The following is a 19,565-nucleotide window of genomic DNA, read 5'->3' as shown; positions in this document are numbered from 1 at the left end:
GAAAAATTAGCTCCAATCGTTAGCGGACACCATGTACCGTTTGGAGAGCCCCTGTGTGCCTAAACAATGGAGATCCCCCACAAGTGACCCCATTTTAGAAACTAGACCCCTCAAGGAACTTATCTAGATGCATAGTGAGCACTTTGAACCCCCAGATGCTTCACAAATTGATCCGTAAAAATGAAAAAGTACTTTTTTTTTTCACAAAAAAATTCTTTTAGCCTCAATTTGTTAATTTCTACATGGGCAACAGGATAAAATGGATCCTAAAATTTATTGGGCAATTTCTCCTGAGTACACTGATACCTCACATGTGGGGGTAAACCACTGTTTGGGCACACGGCAGGGCTTGGAAGGGAAGGAGCACCATTTGACTTTTTGAATGAAAAATTAGCTCAAATCGTTAGCCGACACCATGCCGCGTTTGGAGAGCCAGTGTGTCTAAACATTGGAGCTCCCCCACAAGTGACCCCATTTTTGAAACTAGACCTCTCATGGAACTAATCTAGATGTGTGGTGAGCACTTTAAACCCCCAAGTGCTTCACAGAAGTTTATAACGCAGAGCCATGCAAATAAAAAATCATTTTTCTTTCCTCAAAAATTATTTTTTAGCAAGCAATTTTTTATTTTCACAAGAGTATCAGGAGAAATTGGACCCCAAAAGTTATTGTCCAGTTTGTCCTGAGTACGCTGATACCCCATATGTGGGTGTGAACCACTGTTTGGGCACACGTCGGGGCTCAGAAGGGAAGCAGTGACGTTTTGGAATGCACACTTAGATGGAATGGTCTGTGGGCATCATGATACGTTTGCAGAAACCCTGATGTGCTTAAATAGTAGAAACCCCCCACAAGTGATTGTAATTTACAATTTTTTTATTTTGATCACATGTGCCCGCCATTTTGGAAGATAGCGGCACCCATGGACAAGACGGACGGACACCGGGAGGCCCGGTAAGTATGAGGGGGTGGGATCGGAGCACAGGGGGTGGATCAGAGCATGCGGGAGCGTACAGGAGGACAGGGGGAGCGGACAGGAGAACGGAGGGGAGTAGAGCAGTGTACAGGACAGGACAGAGGACTGGGGAGGAGATCGGTGGCGGTGGCAGATCAGGGTTTCCAGCCATGGCCGATGATATTGCAGCATCGGCCATGGCTGAATTGTAATATTTCAGCACTTTTTATAGGTAAAATATTACAAATTGCTCTGATTGGCTGTTGAAAGTGAAACAGCCATCCAGAGCGATCGCAGCCATGGGGGGGGGGGTGTTGTTTGAGGCGAAGCCACCCCCCCCCCCGGGCTAAAGTACCACTCCCCCTGTCCCTGTAGGTCGGGTGAGATTGGTGTTATCCTTTCACCCGACCTGCAGGGATGCGATCATTCTGACACCGATGGGCACCGACTTTCATGACGCATATGCTGTGTCACAGGTCGGAAAGGGGTTAAAGGGTCTATATTGACTTTTAGCATTTCTACTTCCAATAGGGGGAACTAGAGTTCTAGTCCTTCTCTCTGATTAGGTAATTTGCATGTTCTGAAGATATTAACATGGTTCTGTAACCCAGCTACTCCATTTCTTGCTTGTGTTCAACAGAGTTCAGCGTTTCTTGCATAATCACGTTATCATTGCTGTGTGTGAATGGGGATGGCTAACTGGCTTCTTTATGGGCTAATCTAGCCCTTCTCATGGGATTATCAAAGACAGATAAGGAGGCTGGCATAAAAGGAACCTGTCCCCCCTAAAATCGAAGTTGAGCTAAGCCCACCGGCATCAGGGGCTTATCTACAGCATTCTGGAATGCTGTAGATAAGTCCCTGATGTAGCCTGAAAGATGAGAAAAAGAGGTTAGATTATACTCACCAGGGCGGGCTTTCTGATTCGATGAGCATCGCGGTCCGGTCCCTCCCATCTTCTTACGATGACGTCCTCTTCTTGTCTTCACGCTGCAGCTCCAGCGCAGGCGTACTTTGTCTGTCCTGTTGAGGGCAGAGCAAAGTACTGCAGTGCGCAGGCGCCTAGAAAGGTCAGAGAGGCCAGGCGCCTGCGCACTGCAGTACTTTGCTCTGCCCTCAAAAGGGCAGACAAAGTACGCCTGCGCCGGAGCCGCAGCGTGAAGACAAGAGGACGTCATCGTAAGAAGATGGGAGGCGCTGGACCGGACCGCGACACCCATCGGACCGGACCGCAGCGGGACCACCCCTGGGTGAGTATAATCTACCCTTTTTTTCTCATCTTTCAGGATACATTGGGGGCTTATCTACAGCATTCCAGAATGCTGTAGATAAGCCCCTGATGCCGGTGAGCTTAGTTCACCTTCGATTTTGGGGGTGACAGATTCCCTTTAAGGGGAATTTACACTGCACCATAGTCATGAACGAAAGTTCTTAAAAATTCTTGCTTAACAATTATCTAGCCATGTAAACAGGCTGCTGATCACCTGATAAACTGCTCATCCAGTGAAATGTTCTTTAATGCCACACAAAAGATCATTGTTCTCTGCTTTGCATCATCCTGTGCAAAAAGAACTTGCACTGCTGAGAACAATGGCAGTCTAGGCGTACTTCCTGATCTAGTATTGACAGCTCAGCGGGCATTGTTCAGTTTGGTCTGCCGCTGTAAACAGGCATTCAAAAGACCACCACTCGGTAAAAGTCTACCAATCGGCAGTCTTCATACACAGCAACGAAGATATCCTAACAAATGGAACACTGTCCTTTAGTCATACAAAATCAAAAAGGGGATCCCGTCAGGACAATAACACTATTTGTAGATTGGGGCATTTTTAGTAACTTAAAGTATATTAGGTGTGTTACTTAAGCTCATTTAAAGCCTCACCCCACCCCCATTAATAAATACCCTCTATTTAATAGAATGGGAATCCCAAAATCATAAAAAGTTGTAGTGAGCATGTGTGGCAAAGCCATAGGATTGGTGGTCGCACATCCTCACTAGCACTCCATTGACACAAGGGGATTACAGAGTGTTTTAGTGCTTTAACTTCCACTTACAAAACACATTTGTGAATAAGCAACCTGTACTTGTTCTTTTGGCTGCTCAACACTGCCCATCACATCCAAATATTCATGGGCAGTAATTGTATTAGGATACGTGTACATGATCAGTAAACGCTGAGGGTTGGACACTGCATACTTGTGCAGCATCCAGATGTTACAGCATAGCGGATGGGATTTTCAAGAAATCCCATGTCCACTATGCGTCCAGACGCCCGCAGCTTACCCGAGGAGATGGACATGCAGCACGTCTTTCCAGACCGCAGAATGTGCTGCATCCAAAGCGTTGCCAATTCCTGATCATGTGCACATACCCTAAGATCCATTTGCATGTAGATGGTTACAAAGCTCCACAAAACAGAATGTTTAACATTAGGTCTCTGCGGGTAATTAGGTTTCAAATTGTTAAGACTTTTCCCTGTACGTGTAGAATCACAATATAGTAAAAATATGAATGCTTTATTACATAAATGGCATGCATTACAAATTTGAAAATTAGTTCTTGGGATTGAAAGTGCTAAGAGCCTATATAATTTTGTTAGTTTCCTACCTGTATACAATCGATGCGTTAAACTGCCTGTCAGACCTTGTGCTCTGTGGAGGACTCGAGTAAAACAAGCACCTAAAAAAATATATATATAAACTTATTAAACAAGTTATCAAATGACCACAGTAATATGTATATGGGGGGTTGAGGCAAAATCTTACCTAAAGCGGTATTCTCATGTTATTGCATTTCTTTAGTTTGCTCAACTACATGAAAATGCAGGTTTGTAATTGTCTTACTTTTTCTATCTGTCATCATTATCCTGTAGTGAGAGGTTTTATTTCATATAGTGTACTTTTTTTGCCAATTAAATTGGCCAGCAGATCCTGGACAAGAATGTTCCAAGAGAGTTAACCCCTAGCATTCCAGTCAGCTGTATCCAGCCCTTCATTTCTTTACAGCAGTTAGCACCTCCTCTCTCTCCCCCTCAGTTCCTCACTGAGCTGCTCTTATCAATCCTGCATAATCACAACCAATAGCAACATGGAAGTTTCCCGAGCTGTTCTCAACCAATGCTCTCACTTTCCTAAGCTGTGTGAGTATTCAAATGCACTGATATCTCTATATGTAACTATAGTGATAACAATGTAGACTTCATAAATATTAATATTATAATAATAATTATTATTAGAGTAGCAGAAGGAACCAGACCAGAACTGTAGCGCCCTCCCAGCAAACAGGATGTAAGTAGACTGCAGAGCTGTGAGCTGTTCAAGAGACAAATTGAGGGCATAAAAAGACAAACCATTGGGTAATTTTTCACTTACAGAGGGATAACTATGTTCATGGTACTATAGGAAAGCTTCATGGAAGCCAATCTGCATAGCTCATACACGTTCATATGTCAGGACAGAATATTAATTTATTAATGTGGAATACTACAAAATACAAATCATTAATACAAAATTAAGCATCAATCAAAAAGTCTCTTGATGCATACATGCAAATTCTAGTTAAGAGCCTTTGCATGTTTCCAGCATAAAGCTGCATATTTATTTGACCTATTGGCTCCTGTAACAAAACATGTTTTTTTAAATAAACCTTTGAGCTGAAAAGCACCATTGACTATGCCATTCAGGACAGCTTTCCTTCTATGAATGTACAGTTAGTTATCAAGCACTGAAGAGCATCGCTCACTGGACTACTAAGCACAAAACGAGTGGAGGGTTAAAGCAATAAATACTAATGATATAAAATGTTTTCCAACAAAATTGTGCATTATATGCACAAATCCTCACTGCTCTATAACATTCCGTAGGGTAAGTTATTTTTTAAAGGGAAGGTGCCACCAGTTTTCTTGTATTTTGTTTTTTTGTGAAATTAAGCTTAAAATAGTAATTAAAATGTATTAATGCAATGTTTGCACTGTTTGCAAACATTTCTATATGAAAAATATTATATATTTTTCTACAAATATACATATTTACCACTAGGGGGAGCATTTTCCGTTTTAGACCTCAAGCAGCTATAGTAAGATTTAGCAGCTTTACTGTTAGCAGCAAAATTGGGGCAGTAACTGCTGACATCACCATTTCCCTCCCCTTTTGGGTGGTCTAATATCCCTGGGGCAGAATGAAGAGCAGCATCACAGGGCAGCACCATTTTGTGTGTGACTGCCCTGTGATCTGCCATCACCAGCAGTTACTGCATCAGAGGCACAGCTTGTTTACAGAGGAGCAGAACACAGTGGGCTCAGCAGCATTTTTTGTGAATAACATTCTTGCCATCCTTCTTCCCCCACCTTAATCCCTGTCCTGTCAGCTGCCCTGCTCTCTCTCTCCAGGTGTCACCTCCCTCTCTGCAGGCTGTGAGTGCAGCTTACTGGAGATCACAGGGACTGTGTGTGAGGGGGAGGGGGAGACAGCAGGAGAAGCGTGTGAGGAGCAGAGGATGTCTGCCCAGGATGTGCCTGCCTGGAGTACAGAGGAGCAGGGAGGTAAATCACCTGCACTCCCCACTCTCCATCCTCCGGCTCCAGTGAGCGCTTCTTCTGTCCTGCGATAGAGAGTAAGTGGAGCTCGGCAGACAGCACAGGGCTATAATAAAATGGCAGCTAGTCACACCTACAGCAGTGAGTTCTGCAGCCCACAGAGGCGTGCCCAGCTCACTGCTAATGTTGCTGCAATGTTACAGATAGGAGATAATAGACCGGCGCTGACCCTATGTCCATGGGGTGCCGTAATCTGACACTGATAGTGCCCTGCTACTGCTGCAAAACCAAGATGTCAGCCCCCAGTGCATTCTTTAAACTCATATAACACATGAAATCTGTTTCACATGCATTTCAAACTTGCTTATAGCAGCATGTTATGCTACATTTCAGTGATTTATTAATGACCTACAAACACGGTACCTTCCCTTTAAGTGAATGATGCTCTGCTGCAGTTCCTCTGTGCAGCTGATGGCAGGAGAGCCACTGGAAAGGGAGAATCTTTGAATGGCACGTCCTGCTAAACTAGCACTCCAGGGCCTGCACTCTTAGGCCGGCGTCACACACAGCGTAAAACAATACGGTCCGTATATTACGGCCGTAATACGCTGAAAAGTCCCGAAAATAGTGGTCCGTAGCTCCTCCGTAGGCAGGGTGTGTCAGCGTTTTTTGCGCATGGCATCCTCCGTATGTAATCCGTATGGCATTCGTACTGCGTGGTTTTCTCGCAGGCTTGCAAAACCAACATACCGCTATAGAAGTGATCCATGTGTCCCAAAAAGAAAAAAAAATATATATATACTGTCTATATATATATATATATATATATATATATATATATATATATATGTCATTAGACACATATATGTATATATATTAATATTTATTCCAGCGCTATACAGCTTGAAAGCCGGTAATTCAATTACCGGCTTTTTCTTTCTCCTTCCTAAAACCCGACATGATTTGAGACATGGTTTACATACAGTAAACCATGTTTTTTCTCCTTTTTTTTTGCAGATTCCACACTACTGTCAGTAGTGTGTATCTGCAAAATTTGGCCGTTCTAGCTCTTAAAATAAAGGGTTAAATGGCGGAAAAAATTGGCGTGGGCTCCCGCGCAATTTTCTCCACCAGAGTAGTAAAGCCAGTGACTGAGGGCAGATATTAATAGCCTGGAGAGGGTCCATGGTTATTGGCCCCCCCTGGCTAAAAACACCTGCCCCCAGCCACCCCAGAACAGGCACATCTGGAAGATGCGCCTATTCTGGCACTTGGCCACTCTCTTCCCATTCCCGTGTAGCGGTGGGATATGGGGTAATGAAGGGTTAATGTCACCTTGCTATTGTAAGGTGACATTAAGCCAGATTAATAATGGAGAGGCGTCAATTATGACACCTATCCATTATTAATCCAATTGTAGTAAAGGGTTAAATAAAACACAAACACATTATTTAAAATTATTTTAATGAAATAAAAACAATGGTTGTTGGAGTATTTTATTCTACGCCCAATCCAGTCACTGAAGACCCTCGTTCTGTACCAAAAAAAACATAATAAACCAACAATATCCTTACCCTCCGCAGATCTGTAACGTCCAACGATGTAAATCCTTCTGAAGGGGTTAAAACATTTTGCAGCAAGGAGTTCCGCTAATGCAGGCTGCTCCTCGCTGCAAAACCCCGGGGAATGAGGCTAAATATAGATCAATGATCTATATTTAGCTTCATTTGCGGTGAGGCGCCCTCTGCTGGCTGTTCCTAGATCGTGGGAACTTTCCTAGAAAGCTCCCAGGCTTTCTAGGTAAGTTCACACGATCTATGAACAGCCAGCAGAGGGCGCCTCACCGCAAATATATATATATATATACCTATTCTATGTGTACATATTTATTCTACCTATTCTATTGTAAGCTGTCAGTGTGATTTTACTGTACACCGCACTGAATTACCGGCTTTTCTCTCTAACAGCGCTGCGTATTTCTCGCAAGTCACACTGCTTGTCCGTGTCTAATCCGTATTTTTCACGCTTCCATAGACTTTCATTGGCGTATTTCTTGCGCAGTACGGTGACAAACGCAGCATGCTGCGATTTTGTACGGCCGTAGAAAGCCGTATAATACTGATCAGTAAAATACGGCAGATAGGAGCAGGGGCATAGAGAATAATTGTGCCGTATTTTTTGCGAGTTTTACGGACGTAGTTTCTGCGCTCTTACGTCCGTAAAACTCGCAAGTGTGAAGCCGGCCTTACACTTATGGAAGGTCCTGCAGTTAGCCGTCTATCAGAATAGAATAGAAATAGAAAGTGATGGTATATCCTACATATCCTAGTCCTATGTCATTGACTTCTGTGCTGGGAAACACCTTTAATAACCCCTTCACGACCTTGCCCTTTTCCGTTTTTGCGTTCTCGTTTTTCGCTCCCCTCCTTCCCAGAGCCATAACATTTTTATTTTTCTGTCAATATGGCCATGTGAGGGCTTGTTTTTTTGCGGGACAAGTTGCACTTTTCAACGACATCATTGGTTTTAGTATGTCATGGGAAAATCGGGAAAAAAATTCCAAGCGTGGTGAAATTGCAAAAAAAAAAAAAAAAAAAAAAAGGGGAAATCCCACACTTGTTTTTTGTTTGGCTTTTTTTCTAGCTTCACTAAATGCTAAAACTGACCTGCCATTTTGATTCTCCTGGTTATTACGAGTTCAGAGACAACAAACATGTCTAGGCTACGTTTTATCTAAGTGGTAAAAAAAATTTCCAAACTTTGCTAAAAAAAAAAGAAAAATTGCACAATTTTCCGTTACCTGTAGCGTCTCCATTTTTCGTGATCTGGGGTTGGGTGAGGGCTTATTTTTTGTGTGCCGAGCTGGCGTTTTTAACTGCACCATTTTGGTGCAGATACGTTCTTTTGATCGCCTGTTATTACATTTTAATGCAATGTCGCGGCGACCAAAAAAACGCAATTCTGGTGTTTTGAATTTTTTTTGTCGCTACGCCATTTAGCGATCAGGTTAATTCTTTTTTTATTGATAGATCGGGAGATTCTGAACGCGGCGATACCAAATATGTGTTGGTTTGAATTCTTTTTATTGTTTTATTTTGAATGGGGCGAAAGGGGGGTGATTTAACCCCTTAAAGGGACACTGTCACCTGAATTTGGAGGGAACAATCTTCAGCCATGGAGGCGGGGTTTGGGGTTTTTTGATTCACCCTTTCCTAACCCGCTGGCTGCATGCTGGCTGCAATATTGGATTGAAGTTCATTCTCTGTCCTTCATAGTACACGCCTCGGCAAGGCAAGATTGCCTTGTGCAGGCATGTACTTCGGAGGACAGAGAATGAACTTCAATCCAATATTGCAGCCAGCATGCAGCCAGCGGGTAAGGAAAGGGTGAATCAAAAAACCCCAAACCCCGCCTCCATGGCTAAAGATTGTTCCCTCCAAATTCAGGTGACAGTGTCCCTTTAAGCCCCGAGGGTGGTTTGCACGTTAATGACCGGGCCAATTTTTACAATTCTGACCACTGTCCCTTTATGAGGTTATAACTCTGGAACGCTTCAACGGATCTTGGCGATTCTGACATTGTTTTCTCGTGACATATTGTACTTCATTTTAGTGGTAACATTTATTCGATATAACTTGCGTTTATTTGTGAAAAAAACGCAAATTTGGCGAAAATTTAGAAAATTTCGCAATTTTCCAACTTTAAATTTTTATGCCCTTAAATCACAGAGATATGTCACGCAAAATACTTAATAAGTAACATTTCCCACATGTCTACTTTACATCAGCACAATTTTGGAACCAAAATTTTTTTTTGTTAGGGAGTTATAAGGGTTAAAAGTTGACAAGCAATTTCTCATTTTTACAACACCATTTTTTTTTAGGGACCACATCTCATTTGAAGTCATTTTGAGGGGTCTATATGATAGAAAATACCCAAGTGTGACACCATTCTAAAAACTGCACCCCTCAAGGTGCTCAAAACCACATTCAAGAAGTTTATTAACCCTTCAGGGGTTTCACAGGAATTTTTGGAATGTTTAAATAAAGATGAATATTTAACTTTTTTTCACACAAAATTTATTTCAGCTCCAATTTGTTTTATTTTACCAAGGGTAACAGGATAAAATGGATGCCAAACGTTGTTGTACAATCTGTACTGAGTACGCTGATACCCCATATTTGGGGGTAAACCACTGTTTGGGCGCATGGCAGAGCTCGGAAGGAAAGGAGCGCCATTTGACTTTTCAATGCAAAATTGACAGGAATTGAGATGGGACGCCATGTTGCGTTTGGAGAGCCCCTCATGTGCCTAAACATTGAAACCCCCCACAAGTGACACCATTTTGGAAAGTAGACACCCTAAGGAACTTATCTAGATGTGTGGTGACCACTTTGACCCACCAATTGCTTCACAGAAGTTTATAATGCAGAGCCGTAAAAATAAAAAATCATATTTTTTCACAAAAATGATCTTTTCGCCACCAATTTTTTATTTTCCCAAGGGTAAGAGAAGAAATTAGACCACAAAAGTTGTTGTGCAATTTGTCCTGAGTGCGACGATACCCCATATGTGGGGGTAAACCACTTTTTGGGCGCATAGCAGAGCTCGGAAGGGAAGGAGCGCCATTTGACTTTTCAATGCAAAATTGACTGGAATTAAGATGGGACGCCATGTTGGTTTGGAGAGCCCCTGATGTGCCTAAACATTAAAACCCCCCACAAGTGACACCATTTTGGAAACTAGACCCCCTAAGGAACTTATCTAGATGTGTTTTGAGAGCTTTGAACCCCCAAGTGTTTCACTACAGTTTATAACGCAGAGCCGTTTTTTATATCGGATTTTTATGATTGGCAGCCGTCACACACTAAAAGATGCTTTTTATAGCAAAAAAGTTTTTGCGTCTCCACATTTTGAGACCTATAATTTTTCCATATTTTGGTCCACCGAGTCATGTGAGGTCTTGTTTTTTGCGGGACGAGTTGACGTTTTTATCGGTAACATTTTCGGACACGTGACAGTTTTTGATCGCTTTTTATTACGATTTTTTGTGAGGCAGAATGACCAAAAACCAGCTATTCATGAATTTCTTTTGGGGGAGGCGTTTATACCGTTCCGCGTTTGGTAAAATTGATGAAGCAGTTTTATTCTTCGGGTCAGTACGATTACAGCGATACCTCATTTATATCATTTTTTTTATGTTTTGGCGCTTTTATACGATAAAAGCTATTTTATAGAAAAAATAATTATTTTGGCATCGCTTTATTCTGAGGACTATAACTTTTTTATTTTTTTGGTTATGATGCTATATTGCGGCTCGTTTTTTGCGGGAAAAGATGACGTTTTCAGCGGTACCATGGTTATTTATATCCGTCTTTTTGATCGCGTGTTATTCCACTTTTTGTTCAGCGTTATGATAATAAAGCGTTGTTTTTTGGCTCGTTTTTTTTTTCTTACGGTGTTCACTGAAGGGGTTAACTAGTGGGCCAGTTTTATAGGTCGGGTCGTTACGGACGCGGCGATACTAAATATGTGTACCTTTATTGTTTTTTTTTTTAGATAAAGAAATGTATTTATGGGAATAATATATTTTTTTTTTCTTCTTTATTTATTTAGGATTTTTTTTTTTTTACACGTGTGGAAATTTTTTTTTTTACTTTTTCACTTTGTCCCAGGGGGGGACATCACAGATCACCGATCTGACAGTGTGCACAGCACTCTGTCAGATCGGTGATCTGACATACAGCCGGGCAGGATTAGAGCTGCAGCTGCAGCCTGATCCTGACCCGGAAGTGCTCCCTGCAGGACCCGGATGCAGCCCCGCGGCCATTTTGGATCCGGGGACTGCAGGGAGAAGACGCTCGGTACACGGTGAGTACATCACCGTGTACCGATCGTCTCAGGGAAGCCCGCAGGGAGCCCCCTCCCTGCGCGATGCTTCCCTGCACCGCCGGCACACCGCGATCATCTTTGATCGCGGTGTGCCGGGGGTTAATGTGCCGGGAGTGGTCCGTGACCGCTCCTGGCACATAGTGCCAGATGTCAGCTGCGATAGGCAGCTGACACCCGGCCGCGATCGGCCGCGCTCCCCCCGTGAGCGCGGCCGATCGCATATGACGTACTATCCCGTCACTGGGAATTAAGTCCCAGGTCACCTGGACGGGATTGTACGTCATATGGGATTAAGGGGTTAAACTTTTATATATTTTTTATATTTTTTAAAACATTTTTTTTTTTACTTTTGCCATGCTTCAATAGCCTCCATGGGAGGCTTGAAGCTGGCACAACTGGATCGGCTCAGCTATATAGCAGCGATCATCAGATCGCTGCTATGCAGCAGAAATGCAGGTGTGCTATGAGCACCAACCACAGGGTGGCGCTTACAGCTAGCGGGGATCAATAACCATAGAGGTCTCAAGGACTCTACGGTTACCTTCCTAACGCATCGCCGACCACTGATCATGTGACGGGGTCGGCGATGCGATCATTTCCGACCGCACGGCTGAAAGCGCCGGTTAAATGCCGCTGTCAGCGTTTGACAGCGGCATTTAACTGGTTAATAGAGGCGGCTGAATCACGATTTCATCCACCGCTATTGCGGGCACATGTCAGCTGTTCAAAACAGCTGACATGCCCCGGCTTTTATGTGGGCTCAGCGCCGGAGCCCACATCAAAGCAGGGGATCCGACCTCTGCAGTAATAGTATGGCGGAGGTCGGGAAGGGGTTAATATATTAAACCAACTGCATTTTAATTTCTTGCTCCCCTTCTTCCCAGAGCCATTACATTTTTATTTTTTGGTCAAAATGGCCATGTGAGGGCTTGTTTTTTGCAGGACAAGTTGCACTTTTGAACAACACCATTGGTTTTAACATATAGTGTACTGAAAACTGGAAAGAAAATTCCAAAAGCTGTGAAATTTCAAAAATGTGAAATCCCACAGTTTTTATTTTACCATGTTCATTAAATGCTAAAACTGACCGGCCATTATGATTCTCCAGGTCATTACGAGTTCATAGACACCAAACATGTCTAGGTTCTTTTTTATTTAACCCCTTCATGACCCAGCCTATTTTGACCTTAAAGACCTTGCCGTTTTTTGCAATTCTGACCAGTGTCCCTTTATGAGGTAATAACTCAGGAACGCTTCAACGGATCCTAGAGGTTCTGAGATTGTTTTTTCGTGACATATTGGGCTTCATGTTAGTGGTAAATTTAGGTCAATAAATTCTGCGTTTATTTGTGATAAAAATGGAAATTTTGCGAAAATTTTGAAAATTTCGCAATTTTCACATTTTGAATTTTTATTCTGTTAAACCAGAGAGATATGTGACACAAAATAGTTAATAAATAACATTTCCCACATGTTTACTTTACATCAGCACAATTTTTGAAACAAAATTTTTTTTTGTTAGGAAGTTATAAGGGTTAAAATTTGACCAGCGATTTGTCATTTTTACAACGAAATTTACAAAACCATTTTTTTTAGGGACCACCTCACATTTGAAGTCAGTTTGAGGGGTATATATGGCTGAAAATACCCAAAAGTGACACCATTCTAAAAACTGCACCCCTCAAGGTGCACAAAACCACATTCAAGAAGTTTATTAACCCTTCAGGTGCTTCACAGCAGCAGAAGCAACATGGAAGGAAAAAATGAACATTTAACTTTTTAGTCACAAAAATTATCTTTTAGCAACAATTTTTTTATTTTCCCAATGGTAAAAGGAGAAACTGAACCACGAAAGTTGTTGTGCAATTTGTCCTGAGTACGCTGATACCTCATATGTGGGGGTAAACCACTGTTTGGGCGCACGGCAGGGCTTGGAAGGGAAGGAGCGCCATTTGACTTTTTGAATCAAAAATTGGCTCCACTCTTTAGCGGACACCATGTCACGTTTGGAGAGCCCCCGTGTGCCTAAAAATTGGAGCTCCCCCACAAGTGACCCCATTTTGGAAACTAGACGCCCCAAGGAACTTATCTAGATGCATAGTGAGCACTTTGAACCCCCAGGTGCTTCACAAATTGATCCGTAAAAATGAAAAAGTACTTTTTTTTCACAAAAAAATTCTTTTAGCCTCAATTTTTTCATTTTCACATGGGCAACAGGATAAAATGGATCCTAAAATGTGTTGGGCAATTTCTCCTGAGTACACCAATACATCACATGTGGGGGTAAACCACTGTTTGGGCACATGGTAAGGCTCGGAAGGGAAGGAGCGCCATTTGACTTTTTGAATGGAAAATTAGCTCCAATTGTTAGCGGACACCATGTCGCGTTTGGAGAGCCCCTGTGTGCCTATGCATTGGAGCTCCCCCACAAGTGACCCCATTTTCGAAACTAGACCCCCCAAGAAACTTATCTAGATGCATATTGAGCACTTTAAACCCCCAGGTGCTTCACAGAAGTTTATAACGCAGAGCCATGAAAATAAAAAATAATTTTTCTTTCCTCAAAAATGATTTTTTAGCCTGGAATTTCCTATTTTGCCAAGGATAATAGGAGAAATTGGACCCCAAATATTGTTGTCCAGTTTGTCCTGAGTACGCTGATACCCCATATGTGGGGGTAAATCACTGTTTGGGCACATGCCGGGGCTCGGAAGTGAAGTAGTGACGTTTTGAAATGCAGACTTTGATGGAATGCTCTGTGGGCGTCACGTTGCGTTTGCAGAGCCCCTGATGTGGCTTAACAGTAGAAACCCCCCACAAGTGACCCCATTTTGGAAACTAGACCCTGAAAGGAACTTATCTAGATGTGTGGTGAGCACTTTGAACCCCCAAGCGCTTCATAGAAGTTTATAATGTAGAGCCGTGAAAATAATAAATACGTTTTCTTTCCTGAAAAATAATTACCGTATATACTCGAGTATAAGCCGACCCGAGTATAAGCCGACCCCCCTAATTTTGCCACAAAAAACTGGGAAAACTTATTGACTCGAGTATAAGCCTAGGGTAGCATTTACCGGTGAATTTCAAAAATAAAAATAGATGCTCCATACCGTTCATTATTGCCCCATAGATGCTCCATATACAACTGTGCTATATAGAATGCTCTGCACCGTTGATTATGGCCCCATAGATGCTCCTTATAATGCTGTGCCATATATGCTCTGCACCTTTGATTATGGCCCCATAGGTGCTCCTTATAATGCTGTGCCCCATATATGCTCTGCACCTTTATGGCCCCATAGGTGCTCCTTATAATGCTGTGCCCCATATATGCTCTGCACCTTTATGGCCCCATAGGTGCTCCTTATATGCTCTGCACCTTTATGGCCCCATAGGTGCTCCTTATAATGCTGTGCCCCATATATGCTCTGCACCTTTATGGCCCCATAGGTGCTCCTTATAATGCTGTGCCCCATATATGCTCTGCACCTTTATGGCCCCATAGGTGCTCCTTATAATGCTGTGCCCCATATATGCTCTGCACCTTTATGGCCCCATAGATGCTCCTTATAATGCTGTGCCCCTTATATGCTCTGCACCTTTATGGCCCCATAGGTGCTCCTTATAATGCTGTGCCCCATATATGCTCTGCACCTTTATGGCCCCATAGGTGCTCCTTATAATGCTGTGCCCCTTATATGCTCTGCACCTTTATGGCCCCATAGATGCTCCTTATAATGCTGTGCCCCATATATGCTCTGCACCTTTATGGCCCCATAGATGCTCCTTATAATGCTGTGCCCCTTATATGCTCTGCACCTTTATGGCCCCATAGGTGCTCCTTATAATGCTGTGCCCCATATATGCTCTGCACCTTTATGGCCCCATAGGTGCTCCTTATAATGCTGTGCCCCTTATATGCTCTGCACCTTTATGGCCCCATAGATGATCCTTATAATGCTGTGCCCCATATATGCTCTGCACCTTTATGGCCCCATAGATGCTCCTTATAATGCTGTGCCCCTTATATGCTCTGCACCTTTATGGCCCCATAGGTGCTCCTTATAATGCTGTGCCCCTTATATGCTCTGCACCTTTATGGCCCCATAGGTGCTCCTTATAATGCTGTGCCCCTTATATGCTCTGCACCTTTATGGCCCCATAGGTGCTCCTTATAATGCTGTGCCCCATTTATGCTCTGCACCTTTATGGCCCCATAGGTGCTCCTTATAATGCTGTGCCCCATATATGCTCTGCACCTTTATGACCCCATAGGTGCTCCTTATAAATGCTGTGCCCCATATATACTCTGCACCTTTATGGCCCCATAGGTGCTCCTTATAATGCTGTGCCCCTTATATGCTCTGCACCTTTATGGCCCCATAGGTGCTCCTTAGAATGCTGCTGGTGCGGCCATAAAAAAAAAAAAAAATCACATACTCACCTCTCTTCTCAGGACGCCGGCGCTTTCAATAATTACCTGCTCCTCTGCGGCTCCGTCTCCAGCACTGACGCTCAGCAGAGGGCGCGCACTGACTACGTCACAGCGCCCTCTAACCTGAGCGTCACTGCTAGAGGACGCTGCAGACGGAGCCGGAGCGAGGAGCAGGTAATTATAGCGCTGCGCTCCCCTTACCTGCTGCGGCGCGGTCCCTGCAGTCTCTGGCTTCTCCGGCGCTGCAGCTTCTTCCTGTAATTGAGCGGTCACATGGCACCGATCATTTACAGCAATGAATATGCGGCTCCTCCCCTATGGGGGTGGAGCTGCCTATTCATTTCTGTAATGAGTGGTGCCATGTGACCGCTCAGTGCAGGAAGAATCTGCAGCGCCGGAGAAGCCAGGGACTGCAGGGACCGCGCTGGGAGCAGGTAAGTATGATTACACAGCCCCCGCTCCCCCTCCCCTGCCGACACCCGGGTATATGACTCGAGTATAAGCCGAGAGGGGGACTTTCAGCCCAAAAAAATGGGCTGAAAATCTCGGCTTATACTCGAGTATATACGGTATTTAGCCCAGAATTTTTTAATTTTCCCAAGGGTAACAGGAGAAATTTGACCCCAATATTTGTTGTCCAGTTTCTCCTGAGTACGGTGATACCCCATATGTGGGGGTAAACTACTGTTTGGGCACATGTCGGGGCTCGGAATTGAAGTAGTGACGTTTTGAAATGCAGACTTTGATGGAATGCTCTGCGGGCGTCACGTTGCGTTTGCAGAGCCCCTGATGTGCCTAAACAGTAGAAACCCCCCACAAGTGACCCCATTTTGGAAACTAGACCCCGAAAGGAACTTATCTAGATGTGTGGTGAGCACTTTGAACCCCCAAGTGCTTCATAGAAGTTTATAATGCAGAGCCGTGAAAATAATAAATACGTTTTCTTTCCTCAAAAATAATTATTTAGCCCAGAATTTTTTATTTTCCCAAGGGTTACAGGAGAAATTGGACCGCAAAAGTTGTTGTCCAGTTTCTCCTGAGTACACTGATACCCCATGAGTGGGGGTAAACCACTGTTTGGGCACACGTCGGGGCTCAGAAGGGAAGTAGTGACTTTTTAAATGCAGACTTTGATGGAATGGTCTGCGGGTGTCACGTTGCGTTTGCAGAGCCCCTGGTGTGCCTAAACAGTAGAAACCCCCACAAGTGACCCCATTTTAGAAACTAGACCCCCCAAGGAACTTATCTAGATATGTGGTGAGCACTTTGAACCCCCAAGTGCTTCACAGACGTTTACAACGCAGAGCCGTGAAAATAAAAAATCATTTTTCTTTCCTCAAAAATAATGTTTTAGCAAGCATTTTTTTAGATTCACAAGGGTAACAGGAGAAATTGGACCCCAGTAATTGTTGCGCAGTTTGTCCTGAGTATGCTGGTACCCCATATGTGGGGGTAAACCACTGTTTGGACACACGTCAGGGCTCGGAAGTGAGGGAGCACCATTTGACTTTTTGAATACGAGATTGGCTGGAATCAATGGTGGCGCCATGTTGCGTTTGGAGACCCCTGATGTGCCTAAACAGTGGTAACCCCTCAATTCTAACTCCAACACTAACCCCAACACACCCCTAACCCTAATCCCAACTGTAGCCATAACCCTAATCACAACCCTAATTCCAACCCTAACCCTAAGGCTATATTCACACGTTGCGGTTTTTACCGCGGAACCGCAGCGATTTTGCCGCTGCGGGTCCGCTGCAGTTTCCACAGCGTTTACATTTACATGTAAACCTATGGAAACCGCAAACCGCTGTGCACATGCTGCGGGAAAAACCGCGCAGAAACGCAGCGGTTTTCATTCCGCAGCATGTCACTTCTTTTTGCGGAACTGCAGCGGTTCTGCACCCATTGACCTCCATTGTGAGGGTCAAACCCGCAGTAAAACCCGCAGATGAAAAAATATCTGCGGGTTTTCTGCGGTTTTGTGGTGCAGAAACCGCTACAGCCGGAAGTGCGGGGAAGCAGGAGGAAGTGCGTGGGCGGAGTGTGGCTGTCATGATGGAGGCATATCGTCGCATGGGGATCGATGTCGGTCGCTTGATCGATTTGGTATGTATGTGTATATGTGTGTAAAGTGTGTGTGTGTGTGTGTGTGTGTGTGTGTGTGTGTGTCCCCATGCGACGATAGTGCCACCCAATTGTGTTAAATCACCGTATGGGACTACTACTCCCATCCGATATTAGGATGGGAGAGTTGTCCCTGTGTCCGGCGACTTTAGCACAATTGTACGGTAAAACAAAACACATCACACATCACACACAATACACACACAATAAACGTGACATACATGACACACAGTACATAAAACATAGAGTATATACTCACCAACACCACACTTGTAGGCGAAGCCCTCGTCCATAGAAAAAAATCCAAAAATAATAAACCAAATCCATACTCCCTGTCCGCAGAATCCATAAAACGATTGTCCCACGACGATCGGCTGCTCTCCGGCGATACACTGCCAGGAGCGAAGCTCCTAGCAGTGTATCGCGTACTGTCCCGGAGCTCAATGGCGCCGGCGTCTCGGTTACCGGCAGTACAGCTGCGTTGAACTTTCCCACGCAGCACTGCCGGTAAGCGAGAGTGCCGGGGTCAATGACCGCCGGTAAACTCGCTCGCGCATGCGCAGTAACACACCGACAGGAACTATGGCTCCTGTCAGTGTGTTGCTGCAGCCATGGAGAGCAGACACATCTCTGGATGTGTCTGTTCTCCATGGAAGATCTTCGTGGGACCCTCGATGGATTTCTGCGGACAGGGCCAGGGAGTATGAATTTGTTTTTTTGTTTTGCCTTTTTTTCAGGTCGAGGGTCTTCAGGACGGATTTAAGCGTGCAATAAATTATGGTCAAAAAGTGTGTGTCTTTTTTTTAACCCTTTCATTGGCTTAATAATGGATAGGCGTCTTATTGACGCCTCTCCATTATTAACCGGGCTTAATGCCACCTTACAATAGCAAGGTGGCATTACCCCTTATTACCCCATATCCCACCGCTACACGGGAGTGGGAAGAGAGGGGCTAAGTGCCGGAATTGGCACATCTTTTTGATGCGCCTTTTCCGGGGCGGCTGCGGGCTTATATTTGTAGCCAGGGGGGGGCAAATATCTATGGCCCCTTTCCTAGGCTATGAATATAAGCCCACGGCTGTCTGCCTAGCCTTTCTGGCCTAAAAATATAGGGGGACCCCAACACTTTTTTTTTTTTGGGGCCCCCTATATTTTAGGGCCAGAAAGGCTACGCAGACAGCTGTGGGTTAATATTCATAGCCTGGGAACAGCCATGGGTATTTTAACCCCTTCCCGGGCCTCAAATATTGGCCCACGGCTGTCTGCCTAGCCTTTCTGGCCTAAAAATATAGGGGGACCCTATGTATTTTTTTTAGGGGGTCCACATATATTATAGTAACCCTTTAATAGGATTAATAATGGATAGGCGTCTTATTGACGCCTCTCCATTATTAACCGTGCTTAATGCCACCTTACAATAGCAACCCTATCATTAACCCTAGGATCCCTTTAGGGTTAGGGTTAGGATCCCTTTAGGGTTAGGGGTAGGGTTAGGGTTAGGATCCCTTTAGGGTTAGGGTTAGGATCCCTTTAGGGGTAGGGGTAGGGTTAGGATCCCTTTAGGGTTAGGATCCCTTTAGGGTTAGGGGTAGGGTTAGGGTTAGGATCCCTTTAGGGGTAG

The 19,565-nt window shown here is 44.2% G+C and overlaps 1 protein-coding gene across 2 annotated transcripts in view; it reads right to left on the bottom strand.

The window, feature by feature from the left end:
- The window catches only part of CERK (ceramide kinase), a 218,523-nt gene that overhangs the window by 103,092 nt on the left and 95,866 nt on the right, over positions 1–19,565 (bottom strand). The window contains exon 2 of one of the 2 annotated variants that reach the window (XM_069764981.1): positions 3,564–3,635. The exons of the other annotated variant lie outside the window; for it this stretch is intronic. Coding sequence (XP_069621082.1) covers positions 3,564–3,635 — 72 coding nt within the window. The remainder of the gene's footprint in view (positions 1–3,563; positions 3,636–19,565) is intronic. 2 annotated transcript variants of the gene reach the window in all.

Source organism: Ranitomeya imitator, chromosome 4 (genome assembly GCF_032444005.1).
Source record: "Ranitomeya imitator isolate aRanImi1 chromosome 4, aRanImi1.pri, whole genome shotgun sequence".
NCBI classification, from domain to species: Eukaryota; Metazoa; Chordata; class Amphibia; order Anura; family Dendrobatidae; genus Ranitomeya; species Ranitomeya imitator.
This window is presented reverse-complemented; position numbering and strand designations above follow the sequence as displayed.